Source organism: Capricornis sumatraensis, chromosome 3 (genome assembly GCF_032405125.1).
Source record: "Capricornis sumatraensis isolate serow.1 chromosome 3, serow.2, whole genome shotgun sequence".
Classification (NCBI taxonomy): Eukaryota; Metazoa; Chordata; class Mammalia; order Artiodactyla; family Bovidae; genus Capricornis; species Capricornis sumatraensis.
The window spans coordinates 22,556,214-22,571,618 of NC_091071.1; the positions used below are offsets into that span (position 1 = coordinate 22,556,214).

Genomic DNA, 15,405 nt, shown 5'->3' on the forward strand with positions numbered 1-15,405 from the left:
ACCATTCAAAATGGGTCAAAGACCAAAAACTATAAAACCCGTAGAAGAAAACAGAGGACAAAAGACTCACAACATTGTATTTGTTAATGATTTCTTGTTTATGATACCAAAGGGATAAGTAACAAAAGGCAAAATAAGCAAATTGTACTTCACAAAAATGAAAAACTTTCATGCATCAAAGACAATCTCCACAGAGTGAAAATGCAATTTATAGAAAAGGATAATGTATCTGCCAGTCATATGTCTAGTAAAGAATTAACGTCAAGAATATATTAGGGTGGTGCAAAAGTAATTGTGGTTTTGCATTGTTGAAATTTGCTGTTTGATATTAGAATACATTCTAAATAAATGTGGTTATGTTACACATCATTTTAATGCACATTTCTCACTATATGCTTTTTTGCTAATGACTTATTTCTTACTCTTTATTTTATATTTATTTTGGACTATGGAAGTGATGTTAGACAAAAAGTAAACTCAAGAGGTTTTTAAATTTGAGTTGAAAACGGGTCATAAAAGCAGCAGAGACAACTCACAACATCAACAGTGCATTTGACCCACTAACTGCTAATGAATGTACAGTGCAATTGTGGTCCAAGAAGTGTTGCAAAGGAGATGAGAGCCTTGAAGATGAGAAGCATAGTGGCCAGCCATCAGAAGTTGACAACAACAAATTGAGAGCCATCAATGAAGCTGATCCTCTTCAGTTCAGTTCAGTTGCTCAGTGGTGTCTGACTCTTTGCGACCCCATGAATCGCAGCACGCCAGGCCTTCCTGTCTAACACCAACTCCCAGAGTTCACTCAGATTCACGTCCATTGAGTCTGTGATGCCATCCAGCCATCTCATCCTCTGTTGTCCCTTCTCCTCCTGCCCCCAATCCCTCCCAGCATCAGTCTTTTCCAATGAGTCAACACTTCGCATGAGGTGGCCAAAGTACTGGAGTTTCAACTTTAGGATCATTTCTTCCAAAGACATCCCAGGACTGATCTCCTTCAGAATGGGCTGGTTGGATCTTCTTGTAGTCCAAGGGACTCTCAGGAGTCTTCTCCAACACCACAGTTCAAATGCATCAATTCTTCGGTGCTCAGCCTTCTTCACAGTCCTACTCTCACATCCATACATGACCACTGGAAAAACCATAGCCTTGACTAGACAGACCTGTCCGCAGAGTAATGTCTCTGCTTTTCAATATGCTATCTAGGTTGGTCATAACTTTTCTTCCAAGGAGTAAGCGTCTTTTAATTTCATGGCTGCAGTCACCATCTGCAGTGATTTTGGAGCCCCCCAAAATAAAGTCTGACACTGTTTCCACTGTTTCCCCATCTATTTCTCATGAAGTGATGGGACTGGATGCCATGATCTTCATTTTCTGAATGTTGAGTTTGAAGCCAACTTTTTCACTCTCCTCTTTCACTTTCATCAAGAGGCTTTTGAGTTCCTCTTCACTTTTTGCCATAAGGGTGGTGTCATCTGCATATCTGAGGTTATTGATATTTCTCCCGGCAATCTTGATTCCAGCTTGTGTTTCTTCCAGTCCAGCGTTTCTCATGATGTACTCTGCATTGAAGTTAAATAAGCAAGGTGACAATGCACAGCCTTGACGTACCCCTTTTCCTATTTGGAACCAGTCTGTTGTTCCATGTCCAGTGCTAACTGTTGCTTCCTGACCTGCATACAGATTTCTCAAGAGGCAGGTCAGGTGGTCTGGTATGCCCATCTCTTTCAGAATTTTCCACAGTTTATTGTGATCCAAACAGTCAAAGGCTTTGGCATAGTCAATAAAGCAGAAGTAGATGTTTTTCTGGAACTCTCTTGCTTTTTCCATGATCCAGCAGAAGCTGGCAATTTGATCTCTGGTTCCTCTGCCTTTTCTAAAACCAGCTTGAACATCTGGAAGTTCATGGTTCATATATTGCTGAAGCTTGGCTTGGAGAATTTTGAGCATTACTTTACTAGCATGTGAGATGAGTGCAATTGTGCGGTAGTTTGAGCATTTTTTTGGCATTGCCTTTCTTTGGGATTGGAATGAAAACTGACCTTTTCCAGTCCTGTGGCCACTGTTGAGTTTTCCAAACTTGCTGGTGTATTGAGTGCAGCACTTTCACATCATCATCTTTCAGGATTTGAAATAGCTCCACTGGAATTCCATCACCTCCACTAGCTTTGTTTGTAGTGATGCTTTCTAAGGCCCACTTGACTTCACATTCCAAAATGTCTGGCTCTAGATGAGTGATCACACCATCATGATTATCTGGGTCGTGAAGATCTTTTCTGCACAGTTCTTCTGTGTTTTCTTGCCACCTCTTAATATCTTCTGCTTCTGTTAGGTCCATATCATTTCAGTCCTTTATCGAGCCCATCTTTGCATGAAATGTTCCCTTGGTGTCTCTAATTTTCTTGAAGAGATCTCTAGTCTTTCCCATTGTGTTCTTTCCCTCTATTTCTTTGCATTGATTGCCGAAGAAGGCTTTCTTATCTCTTCTTGCTATTCTTTGGAACTCTGCATTCAGCTGCTTATATCTTTCCTTTTCTCTTTTGTTTTTTTGCTTCTCTTCTTTTCACAGCTATTTGTAAGACCTCCCCAGACAGCCATTTTCCTTTTTTTCATTTATTTTCCATGGGGATGGTCTTGATCCCTGTCTCCTGTACAATGTCACGAACCTCATTTTGTAGTTCATCAGGCACTGTATCTATCAGATCTAGTCCCTTAAATCTATTTCTCACTTCCACTGTATAATTATAAGGGATTTGATCTAGGTCATACCTGAATGGTTAGTGGCTTTCCCTACTTTCTTCAATTTGAGTCTGAATTTGGTAATAAGGAGTTAATGATCTGATCTTCTTACACCTACATAAAAAGTTGCCCAAGAAATCAACATTGACCATTCTACAGTCATTCACCATTTGAAGCAAATGGCAAAGGGAAAAAGCTCAATAAGTGGAATGCTTCATGTGCTGTCCAAAAAGAAAAAAAAAATGTCGTTTTGAAGTGTTGTCTTCTCTTAATCTATGCAATAGCAATGAACATTTCTTGATCAGATTGTGACGTGCAACAAAAAGTGGATTGTGTAAGACAACCAGTGATGACCAACTCAGGGGTTGGACCAAGAAGAAGCTCCAAAGCACTTCCCAAAGAAAACTTGCACCAAAAAAAGGTCATGTTCACTGTTTGGTGGCCTGCTGCCCATCTGATCCACTACGGCTTTCTGAATTTTGATGAAACCATTACATCTGAGAAGCATGCTCAGCAAATTGATGTGATGCACTGAAACTGCAATGCCTACAACCAGCATTGGCCAACAGAAAGGATCTTAATTCTTCTCCATGGCACTTCCCAACAGTATATTGCACAGCCAACACTTCAAAAGTTGAACGAATTGGGCTACAAAGTTTTGTCTCATATGCCATGTTCACCTGACCTCTTGACAACTGACTACCACTTTTTCAAACATCTCAACAACTTTTTGCAGAGAAAACACTTCCAAAACAAGCAGGATGCAGAAAATGCTTTCCAAGAGTTCACTGAATCCCGAAGTGTGGATTTTTATGCTACAGGAATAAACAAACTTATTTCTCATTGGCAAAAGTGTGTTGATTGTAATGGTTCCTATTTTGATTTATAAAGTTGTATTTGAGTCTAGTTATGATTTAAAATTCATGGTCTGAAATCAAAATTACATTTGCACCAGACTAATATATATAAATTTTGAAACTCAACAACAAAAAAGAATCTGACTCAAAAATGGGCAAAGATCAAAAAGAATAAAACTCCTAGGAATAAGTCTACCTAAGGAGACAAAACAAGACCTGTGACTCCAAATCTATAAGATGCTGATGAAAGAAATCAAAGGAGATATAAGCATATGAAAAGATATACCATGTTTTTGGATTAGAAGAATAAATATTGTCAAAAACTATATTATCCAAGGCAATCTACAAATTCAGTACAATCCCTATCAAATTACCAATGGCATTTTTCACAGAACTAGAACAAAAAAAAATCTCAAAATTTGTATGGAGACACAAAAGTCCCCATATAGGCAAGCTCATCACTCAGTTGTGTCCAACTCTTTGTGACTGCTGGAGTGCAGCAGGCCAGGCCGCCCTGTCCATCATGAACTCCCAGAATTTACTCAAACTCATGTCCATTGAGTCAGTGATGACATCCAACCATATCATCCTCTTCTCCTGCCTTCAATCTTTCCCAGCATCAGGGTTTTTTCAAATGAGTCAGTTCTTCCCAGCAGGTGGGCAAAGTATTAGAGTTTCAGCTTCAGCATCAGTCCTTCCAATGAATATTCAAGACTGATTTCCTTATAGATGGACTGGTTGGATCTCCTTGCAGTCCAAGGGACTCTCAAGAGTCTTCTGCAACGCCACAATTCAAAAGTATCAATTCTTTTGTACTCAGCTTTCTTCACAGTCCAACTCTCACATCCATACATGACTACTGGAAAAACCATTGCCTTGACTAGAGAGACCTCTGTCAGCAAAGTAATGTGTCTGCTTTTTAATATGCTGTCTAGGTTGGTCAAAACTTTTCTTCCAAGGAGCCAGTGTCTTTTAATTTCATGGCTGCAATCACCATCTGCAGTGATTTTGGAGCCCAACAAAATAAAGTCTGTGACTGTTTCTACTGTTTCCCCATCTATTTGCTATGAAGTGATGGGGCCAGATGCCATGATCTTTGTTTTTTGAATGTTGAGTTTTCAGCCAACTTTTTTACTCTACTCTTTCACTTTCATCAAGAGGCTCTTTAGTTCTTCTTCTCTTTGTGCCATAAGCGTGGTGTCATCTGCATATTTGAGCTTATTTATGTTTCATCACTTCATGGGAAATAGATGGGAAAACAGTGTAAACAGTGTCAGACTTTATTTTGGGGGGGCTCCAAAATCACTGCAGACGGTGATTGCAGCCATGAAATTAAAAGACACTTACTCCTGGGAAGAAAAATTATGACCAACCTAGACAGCATATTAAAAAGCAGAGACATTACTTTGCCAACAAAGGTCCATCTAGTCAAGGCTATGGTTTTTCCAGTGGTCATGTATGAATGTGAGAGTTGGACTGTGAAGAAAGCTGAGTGCCAAAGAATTGATGCTTTTGAAGTGTGGTGTTGGAGAAGACTCTTGAGAGTCCCTTGGACTGCAAAGAGATCCAACTAGTCCATCCTAAAGGAGATCAATTCTGGGTGTTCATTGGAAGGACTGATGCTCAGGCTGAAACTCCAATACTTGGGCCACCTCATGTGAAAAGCTGACTCATTAGAAAAGACCCTGATGCTGGGAGGGACTGGGGGCAGGAGGAGAAGGGGACAGAGGATGAGATGGTTGGATGGCATCACCATCCATTTGCATCACTTGATGCACACGAGTTTGGGTGAACTCTGGGGGTTGGTGATGGACAGGGAGGCCTGGCATGCTGTGATTCATGGGGTCGCAAAGAGTTGGACATGACTGAGCGACTGAACTGAGCTGATATTTCTCCCGGAAATCTTGATTCCAGCCTGTACTGCATCCAGTCCAGCATTTCTCATGATGTACTCTGCATATACATTAATTAAGCAGGGTGACAACATACAGCCTTGACGTACTCCTTTCCCAATTTGGAATCAGTCTATTGTTCCATGTCCAGTTCTAATTGTTGCTTCTTGACCTGCATACAGATTTCTGAGGAGGCAGGTCAGGTGGTCTGGTATTCCTGTCTCTTACAGAATTTTCCACAGTTTATTGTGATCCACACAGTCAAAGGCTTTGGCGTAGTCAATAAAGCAGAAGTAGATGTTTTTATGGAACTCTCATATAGCCAAAGCAATCTTAAAAAAGAAAAAAACCTGGAGGAATCAGGCTCCTTGACTTCAGATTATACTACAAAGCTAAAGTCATCTAAACAGTATGATACTGGCACAAAAATAGAAAATAGATCAATGGAATACGATAGAAAATCCAGAAGAAAAGCCCGTGCACCGATGACCAATTAATCTATTACAAAGGAAGCAAGATTGCACAATGTTGGAAAGACAGTCTCTTCAATGTTGCTGGAAAAACTGGACAGCCACATGTAAAAAATAAAAATAGATCATTATTTAACTCCAGACACAAAAATAAAATGGATTAAAAACCTAAATATGAGACCAGACACTATAAAACTCCTAGAGGAAAACATAGGTGAACATTCACTGACATAAACCACAGCAACAGTTTTTTAAAAATCCAGCTCCTATAATAATGGAAATAAAAACAAAATAAATAAATCTGACCTATTTAAACTCAAAAATTTTTGCACAGTGAAGGAAACAATAAACAAAATGAAAAGACAACCCACAGATTGGGAGAAAATATTTGCAAATGATGTGACTGACAAAGGATTAGTCTCCAAAATTTGCAAAGAGCTTATGAACAGCGTAAAAACAACCCACTCAAAAAATGGGCAGAAGAATTAAATAGACTTTTCTCCAAAAAAGACATACAGATGGCCCGTAGGTACAAAAAAAGATGTTCAACACTGCTAATTATTAGAGAAATGCCAATCAAAACTACAATGAGATATCACCTCACATCAGTCAGAATGACTATCATCAAAAAATCCACAAACAATAAATGCTGGAAAGGGTGTGGAGAGAAGGAAACCTTTCTACACTGCTGGTGGGAATGTAAATTGGTAGAGTCACTATGGAGAACAGCATAGGGTTCCTTAAAAAAAAAAAAAAAAAAAACACATATGACTCTACAATCCCATTCCTGGGCATATATCCAGAGAATAACATGATCTGAAAAGATACATTCACCCCAATGTTCACTGAAGTACTGTTTACAACAGCCAAGACATGAAAGTAAACTAAATGTTTGACTGAGAAATGGATAAAGAGGATGTGGTACATATACGAGAGGGTAACAGGCAGGAAGGCCAGGGGTCTCCAAATGGAGGAAATAAGCTGCAAGTGTCAGACATTTTTTTAATCTCTCTCTTAAGCATCAAGAGGAAACAAACTAGTGAGATATATATATATATATATGTTATTTTTTTCCCTTCTCTATACAAATTTAAAAAGAGTTTCTCTTAAAATACTGTGTTGACATAATGACACCTGGTTCCACCTGAAGTTAACTATTCTCAAACCTTGAGTTAACCAATGCATTCCTCTTATGGAAATGTTTGTCTTAAGCTATGTTAATGTACCCCAGACTCTGTCTTCAAATCGGTTCTGCCTAATGACTCAGAACTGATTTGACAAACCATTTTGTTATACCCAGACACTGTTCCCCTAATCTATGTAAATGAAACTATTTGTATGGTAATCTGCCCTTCTACAAGATTCAAGTCAATCATTTTATCACCCGGGATGACTTGTCTGGTGCCAGGATTATCCCCAAATACATCTCATGGATGAGGGGCCTGGTGCCATTCTGAGTTTTAAAACAATCCTTTCTTTCACTAACAGACTGCTAGTGAGTATATAGTGAAGAGGAACTAAAAAGCCTCTTGATGAAAGTGAAAGAGGAGAGTGAAAAAGTTTGCTTAAAGCTCAACATTCAGAAAATGAAGATCATGGCATCTGGTCCCATCACTTCATGGGAAATAGATGGGGAAACAGTGGAAACAGTGTCAGACTTTATTTTTTTGGGCTCCAAAATCACTGCAGATGGTGATTGCAGCCATGAAATTGAAAGATGCTTACTCCTTGGGAAAAAAGTTATGACCAACCTAGATAGCATATTCAAAAGCAGAGACATTACTTTGCCGACTAAGGTCTGCTAGTCAAGGCTATGGTTTTTCCTGTGGTCATGCATGGATGTGAGCGTTGGACTGTGAAGAAGGCTGAGCGCCGAAGAATTGATGCGTTTGAACTGTGGTGTTGGAGAAGACTCTTGAGGGTCCCTTGGACTGCAAGGAGATCCAACCAGTCCATTCTGAAGGAGATCAACCCTAGGATTTCTTTGGAAGGACTGATGCTAGAGCTGAAACTCCAGTACTTTGGCCACCTCATGCGAAGTGTTGACTCATTGGAAAAGACTCTGATGCTGGGAGAGATTGGGGGCAGGAGGAGAAGGGGACGACAGAGTATGAGATGGCTGGATGGCATTACGGGCTCGATGGACATGAGACTGAGTGAACTCCGGGAGATGGTGATGGACAGGGAGGCCTGGCGTGCTGCGATTCATGGGGTCGTAAAGAGTCGGACACGACTGAGCGACTGAACTGAACTGAACTGAATCCTTATGGCAGAAAGTGAAGAGGAACTCAAAAGCCTCTTGATGAAAGTGAAATAGGAGAGTAAAGAAGCTGGCTTAAAGCTCAACATTCAGAAAACAAAGATCGTGGCATCTGGTCCCATCACTTCATGGGAAATAGATGGGGCAACAGTGGAAACAGTGACAGACTTAATTTTGCTGGGCTCCAAAATCACTGCAGATGGTGATTGCAGCCATGAAATTAAAAGATGCTTGCTCCTTGGAAGAAAAGTTAAAATAGCATATTAAAAAGCAGAGATATTACTTTGCCAACAATGGTCTGTCTAGTCAAGGCAATGGTTTTTCCAGTAGTCATGTATGGATGTGAGAGTTGGACCATAAAGAAAGGTAAGAGTTGAAGAATTGATGCTTTTCAACTGTGGTGTTAGAGGAGACTCTTGAGAGTTCTTGGACTTCAAGGAGATCAATCCAGTTAATCCTAAAGGAAAACAGTCCTGCTTTTTCATTGGAAGGACTGATGCTGACACTTCAATACTTTGGCGACCTGATGCAAAGAACTGACTCATTGGAAAAGACCCTGATGCTGGGAGGGATTGGGGGCAGGAGGAGAAGGGGTCGACAGAGGATGAGATGGCTGGATGGCATCACTGACTCGATGGACATGAGTTTGATCAAACTCTGGGAGTTGGTGATGGATAAGGAAGCCTGGCATGCTGCATTCCATGGGGTCGCAAAGAGTCACACACAACTGAGTGATTGAACTGAACTGAACTGATTTATTTGAACTTTATTGTATCAAAAAAAAATAACTTTTCTCCTCACTGTGCAAAAAACAGAATTACTGTATGATCCAGCATTTCCACTTCTGGGCATATTCCAAAAGGAATTGGAAGCAGGGTCTCAAAGATTATTTTATATGACATTCAAAGCAGCATTTATTCATAATACCTGAAATCTGGAAGCAACATAAGCATCCACTGACCAATGAATGGATGAGCAAAGTGTTGTATACATTACAATAGGATACTACTCAATTTCCAAAAGGAAGGAAATTCTTCAATATGCTACATCATGTATAAGGCTTGAGGACATTAAGCCAAGTGAAATAAACCAGTGAGAAAATGAGAAATACTGTGTGGTTCCACTTAGAGTAGTAAAAATCACAAAGGCAGAAAGTATAATGGTTGTTTCCAGGGCAGGGGTAGGAAAGAATGGAGAGTTATTGTTTCATAGGTACAGATATTCAGTTTTACAAGATGAAAAGAGTTATGGTGATGAATATTGGTGATGGTTGCACAACAATGTAAAATACCACAGAACTGTATATGTAAAAGTATTTAAAATGTGAAACGCATGTATATTTTAGTACAATAAAACAATGAAAATAAAAAGGTTGAAAAGGAGACTCTGTAACAGACTATGATATTAACCCATAGAAGAGACATCCTAGGTGTCATGGTCCAAGGTTTTAATTTGAAATTCCCAGAAGGTGGTAGAGTATCTATTGTGGAGATAATGGTTTTAAATGACATTAATTAATTCATTTATTCATTCAAGAGCAGTATCAAATTCTGTGGCAGGTATTGTTTGGGGCCTCAAGTATAGTTAGCGAACAAAACTGACCCTTCTGATGCTTGATCTAATTGGTCTTACAAAATAACTTTCTTATTATCATTTTGCTCCCTATGCAGCTTGCCTAGAGACACACAAGATGACATTAAATGGCAAAGAGGCCATAATCATTATAAATCATTCTTATTATGGTTCATTATAAATTAATGAAACAGCCTTTAATTTATATATATTAGTCTTCTGTGAACTTATTTACCCTGTCAGCTCTCAGACACTGACAATTTTAAATCCCTGAGTCTGAGAGAATGAAATGTAGATGTAATTATGTCATTACCCTATCAAAAAAAGGGCATTTTGTAAAACCTTTGGTTGGTAACCATCTGACTTTGCTAGGTAACAGCCTGAATTCTCTGAGCATTTTCATTTTGCACTTCTGCACAGTGCAAGAAACAAACTGCGTACAAATTAAATAAATTATAGAAATGTAGGGGAGGAAAATTTGCCACCCCAAAATGTCTCTTTCCATGTGGGCAAGCTGAAAACAACTGAGCCTAAAAGACTCAGGAAGTCTTTCTTTATACTTTCATCTAAGCTACCTGAAATATTTTGAAAAAGGGCCTTTTCTAGGAATAGAGCTATTATGAGAGGTATCTGCAAAGAATATAGGTTAGCTGTGTGGAGGAAACTCAGGCAGGGACTATAGATTAGAGTCTATTCTGTGTCCCATGGTTTCTGCCTGGCCCAGCAAATGTATTTTTACCAAACATTTGCTTTTTTCAGCTCCATTTGAATTGTCTTCCTCCCTTTTGAATTCCAAAACCTCTACTCCCAACATCTTTTGTCTTGAGCTGAAGATGGTATTTAAGGTGAGGGTTTCAGCCATTTTAGTTAGTTACTTAGTGCTCCTGGTCTCTTCCATGTATATGTTATTAAACTTTTGTTTGATTTTCTCCTGCTCTATCTCACATCAAGTTAATTCTTAGACCAGTCAGAAGCACTTAGAAAGGTAGAGGAAGATTTCTTCTTCCCCAACAGAAACATGCTTAGGTCAAAATTTAAAAGTCATTTCTAGTTAATTTTAAAGTCATTTAAAGTTAAAACTAGAACTTTTCCTATGATGACATAGACATATTAATCTTTTATTTTTCTTGGTGGGGGTGGTTTATTTGTGACGTCGTGTCTGACTATTGTGACCCCATGGACTGTAGCCCACCAGGTTCCTCTGTCCATGGTATTTCCCAGGCAAGAATGCTGGAGTGGATTGCCATTTCCTTCTCCAGGGGATCATCCCCAATCAGGAATCAACCCAGGTCTCTTGCTTTATGGGTGCACTTTTGCATTACCAGCAGACTACTGTATTGTGTGCCAGATGCTTTACTGACTGAGCTGTAGGGGAAGACTGTTTTTCTTGACTAACTCCTAAATCTTTTACCACAAACAACAGGGCCCAAGCTCAACATCGTCATATAGGCTCACCTGAAAATACAGAAATGCAATAGCATAATATATATGTAAATTTTAACAGCCGTAACTGCAATGACTTTATTGCAATGCCAAATGGGTGGGGTCTGCTCTCAAACTGATGCAAGATTTTAGAGGTAGAGGTTTTGTAAGTTTTTTTAAGGTCATTATCACTCACTTAAGGAAGACTTCTTCCATTGTAGTGATTGAAGCACCGAAGTTGGCAACGCCTAGCTCTTCTTTTTTCATTTCCAGATCATTAAACAGAGCTTCGAACCTGGAAAGAGAGAAGGAAGAGGAAAGGAAAATATTAGTACAAGTCTAGAAAATACTAGCACTGCTGCTGCTGCTGCTAAGTTGCTCCAGTGGTGTCCGACTCTGTGCGACCCCACAGACGGCAGTGCACCAGGCTCCCTCGTCCCTGGGATTCTCCAGGCAAGAACACTGGAGTGGGTTGCCGTTTCCTTCTCCAATGCATGAAAGTGAAAAGTGAAAGTGAAGTTGCTCAGTCGTGTCTGACTCTTAGCGACCACATGGACTGCAGCCTACCAGGCTCCTCCGTCCACGGGATTCTCCAGGCAAGAGTACTGGAGTGGGTTGCCATCACAGTTCCTATTAAATGGAATCAGGAAAAAAAAATGAGCACTTACTTTTTTCCCAATTAATATATAACTTTATGTCCAATTGTATTCTTCCTTTTTTTTTTTAAATTTTTTAATGTGGTAAAATGTATAAAACATTAAATTTACCATTTTAAGTGTTAAATTCATTTAAATTTAAATCCAAGCAGCATTAAATACACTCACAATGTTGCACAATGATCACCACTATGCATTTCCAGAACTATTTTATAATCCTAAAATAGATCCCTTCCTCCATTTTCACAACTTCACTTTATTTTCTGTCTCAATTAATTTGCCTCTTTTATGTGCCTCACATAAGTTAGAATCACACACTATTTGCCTTTCTGTGTCTGGCTTATTTCACTTAGCATAATTTTTTTCTAGGTTCATCCATGTAGTAGCATGTATCAGAATTTAATTTCTTTTTAAGGCTGAATACTCGTTGTATGAAGATATAACATGCGGCTTATCCATTCATTCATAAGCAGGCATTTGGGTTGTTTCTTTTTGGATTTGGTGAATAATGCTGTGAACATTGGTGTACAAATGTCTGCTTGAGTTCCTGCTTTCAAAAATTTTGGGTATACGCTAGAAATGGAATTGCTGTGATCACGTGGTAAGTCTATGTTTAACTTTTTGAGAAACTAGTATACTGTTTTCCATAGCAGACATACCATTTTATATACCTAATAGCAACACACGAGTTTCCAATTTTCCACATTGCTACCAATATTTGTTTTTTTTTTGTTTGTTTTTTATTTGCCTTTCCTACTGAGTAGTTATGTCAAGCATCTTTTCATGTGCTTATTGGCAAATTGTACATTTCCCTTGGGTAAATCAAAATTAGGATATTAGAGCTTTTTTGTTTTTAGATGTGTTTTCAATATTGTTTTGTTCCATAATAATTTCTGGTTGGCCATGGGAAAGATATTTAGTAGCTCTTTATTCTGTAATGCTTATTGTGAAACAAATGGAAATAACAAAGAAATATTTACTTTATCAAATTTCTCGGCACTAAAACTTGATCTTTGATATAAATTCTTTTGTCTTTTAAAAAATATTATCAACTTATTTTCTATAAGTATTAAGGACTGTAGCTAGTTGATAAAAGTTAATTTATTCACATGTGGTTCCTGCATCAAATGGGAAAAGAGTTCAAATTACAGGAGGTGTAAGTCACTAAATGACAAAAAATGTAGTTACTGAAGTACAAACTGGGTAACAAGAAAGAACGATTTAATCAAATAGGTAGGTGAATTGTATGGAAGTTTTGCTACTTGTGGAGTAGTTATATTAAGGATCCTAAAGAACAGTATTACCAAGGAAGAATGAACAGTTTTAGGTTCAAAGACTTCCCTGGTGGCTCAGATGGTAAAGCGTCTGCCTACAATGTGGGAGACCTGGGTTCAATCCCTGGGTTGAGAAGATCTCCTGGAGAAGGAAATGGCAACCCATTCCAGTATTCTTGCCTGAAAAATCCCATGGAAGGAGGAATCTGGTAAGCTACAGTCTATGGGGTCGCAAAGAGTCAGACACGACTTCACTTTCACTTTCTTTAGGTTCAAAAGATCTCCAGAAACCCATCCACTTCTTAAATACTCTCATTCACAGTGAAGGACTATCAAGAATATCAATGATCAGCCTCGGAGGTGGTGGACTAAACACTCTCCATCTGCTAAATTTCCTCTGTATTTTAGTCAAATTCTATTTCCATCTAACTTTACCCATCTTGGATATCGGTTTTATTCTTGCTTCTCAGTTCAGTCTGACCCTGCTTCCTATGATGATTTGTCATGTGACTCCATGTCATTTTTATTCTTTTCCTACTATAGTGACCTATTCTGTCAATTACACAGGTTACTGACATCTAATTCTGGTAGTTTTTTCTCTTTCAATAGTTGGTCTACAATTATCTTATTAAAAAAAAAAACTTTATTGTGAACAAACATAGTCTTTCCTAACTTCATGACACATATTTTATATGTTAGATAAACTCACTGTCCATGGCCCAGAAACCCACATCATATATGTTGATATTAATCTGTGTGACTATTTGTTCATTTCCCAGTAGTTAGCCAATTAATTATAGAGGAGAGACACACAGATGGGAATCCCAGGTAGAATTATCATCAGTGTGTCTCTTCTCTATAATTAATTTGGCTATCTACTGCAATCAAATTCCTATTTTTTTCAGTGTTATTGTCACCCTTGCTCCAAGAGTTGCTGTTTAAGCTGCTTTTTTTCATCTCCTTAATATTTCCCTAGACTTTATTCACCACACATAAAATTTATATACCATAAGGACCATACCATTAGTTATCCCTTATTAACCAAGAAGTTATAAATACTAGGTTGTAAACCTTCCTCCCACTGTGCCCCCCACAAAAGAAAAGTGGAAAGAAAAATATTAATATCTTGAATGAACTTGAATTTACAAAGCAATCTTTTGTACAGTGAGAGAAATCTTCAGCTGTGAACTCAACTGTAGTTGGCAAATGACAGCTATAAATTGGATGCTTGGTTTGTTAGTAAAATACTACTGATGAAGCTTTTGTTGTGTAGATGCTAAGTAATGTCTAACTCTTTGCAACTCCATGAACTGTAGCCTGATTCACTAAACTTACTAAACCCTAAAAATTAAAATGATTTCTGGTCACCCAAACCATTCATCTAGGACTCTCTAAAACTATACCTGTGTGCATGCTCTTTGGGTAGGATAAATGATAATTCAGCTCCAAGAGAGCTCTCCAAAATGGCATCTGGAATATGAGACTCAATAATTGCACAGATCTTTCCAAGATCACAATGTGATTCCCTCTCCATGACTATATGATATCCAGCACCTGAGAGAAACCATTCAGAAGACCAAATGAAGTAGTTTTATACTTTTCATCTCCTTTTAAGAGCAAATTTTGCTCTCCATGATTCAGTTACCTAGGTCCACAAGGAAGAAGACATGATATGTCACAGACATTCTGTTAGGACTCAGAGGAGCCTCATACCTAAAACTTCTAAATGTTATTCTAAGAACTAAGACACTGAATAAATAGCAACTTCCTCTATATTTTCAATCACTTTCTCAGTGAATAATAATAATCTAGTGTATACAACCAGATATAGTAGATATATGAAGTAAGGCCCCTGTTATGTGGCTACTTAGTTTTAAAACTGTTATCTTGATAAATATTCTTTTATTATCACCGACTGTCCATCATGTATTAAGCACTAATCTTGAACTTGGGGATAGAGCAGTGAACAAAGCAGGTAAAAATTCCTGCCTTCATAAGAGCTACTTTCTAGTCAAAGGAGACAGATAATTAAGAGGACTAAGTTGAAATATATATGGTATTATAAAAAATAAAGCAGAGAGGAAGATATGAAACATTGAAGGAATGTTGTTAAATTGTAGACAGAGATCCATGGAACACCTGAGAAAACCTTAAAAAATCAGAGAACTATTATTCTTCATTAGTGCTTTGCCTATATAGAAGAACTATTTTTTTGGAATTTGAGGAAAATACCATCACTTTTGTATGTATGCATTTCATGATACCA

General features: G+C 38.3%; 1 protein-coding gene across 1 annotated transcript in view; it reads right to left on the bottom strand.

The window, feature by feature from the left end:
• The window catches only part of LOC138076171 (phospholipid-transporting ATPase ABCA3-like), a 253,186-nt gene that overhangs the window by 110,117 nt on the left and 127,664 nt on the right, over window positions 1–15,405 (bottom strand). The window contains exons 15-16 of the mRNA XM_068968392.1: window positions 14,543–14,693; window positions 11,406–11,504 (exon numbers count right to left, since the gene is read on the bottom strand). Coding sequence (XP_068824493.1) covers window positions 11,406–11,504; window positions 14,543–14,693 — 250 coding nt within the window. The remainder of the gene's footprint in view (window positions 1–11,405; window positions 11,505–14,542; window positions 14,694–15,405) is intronic.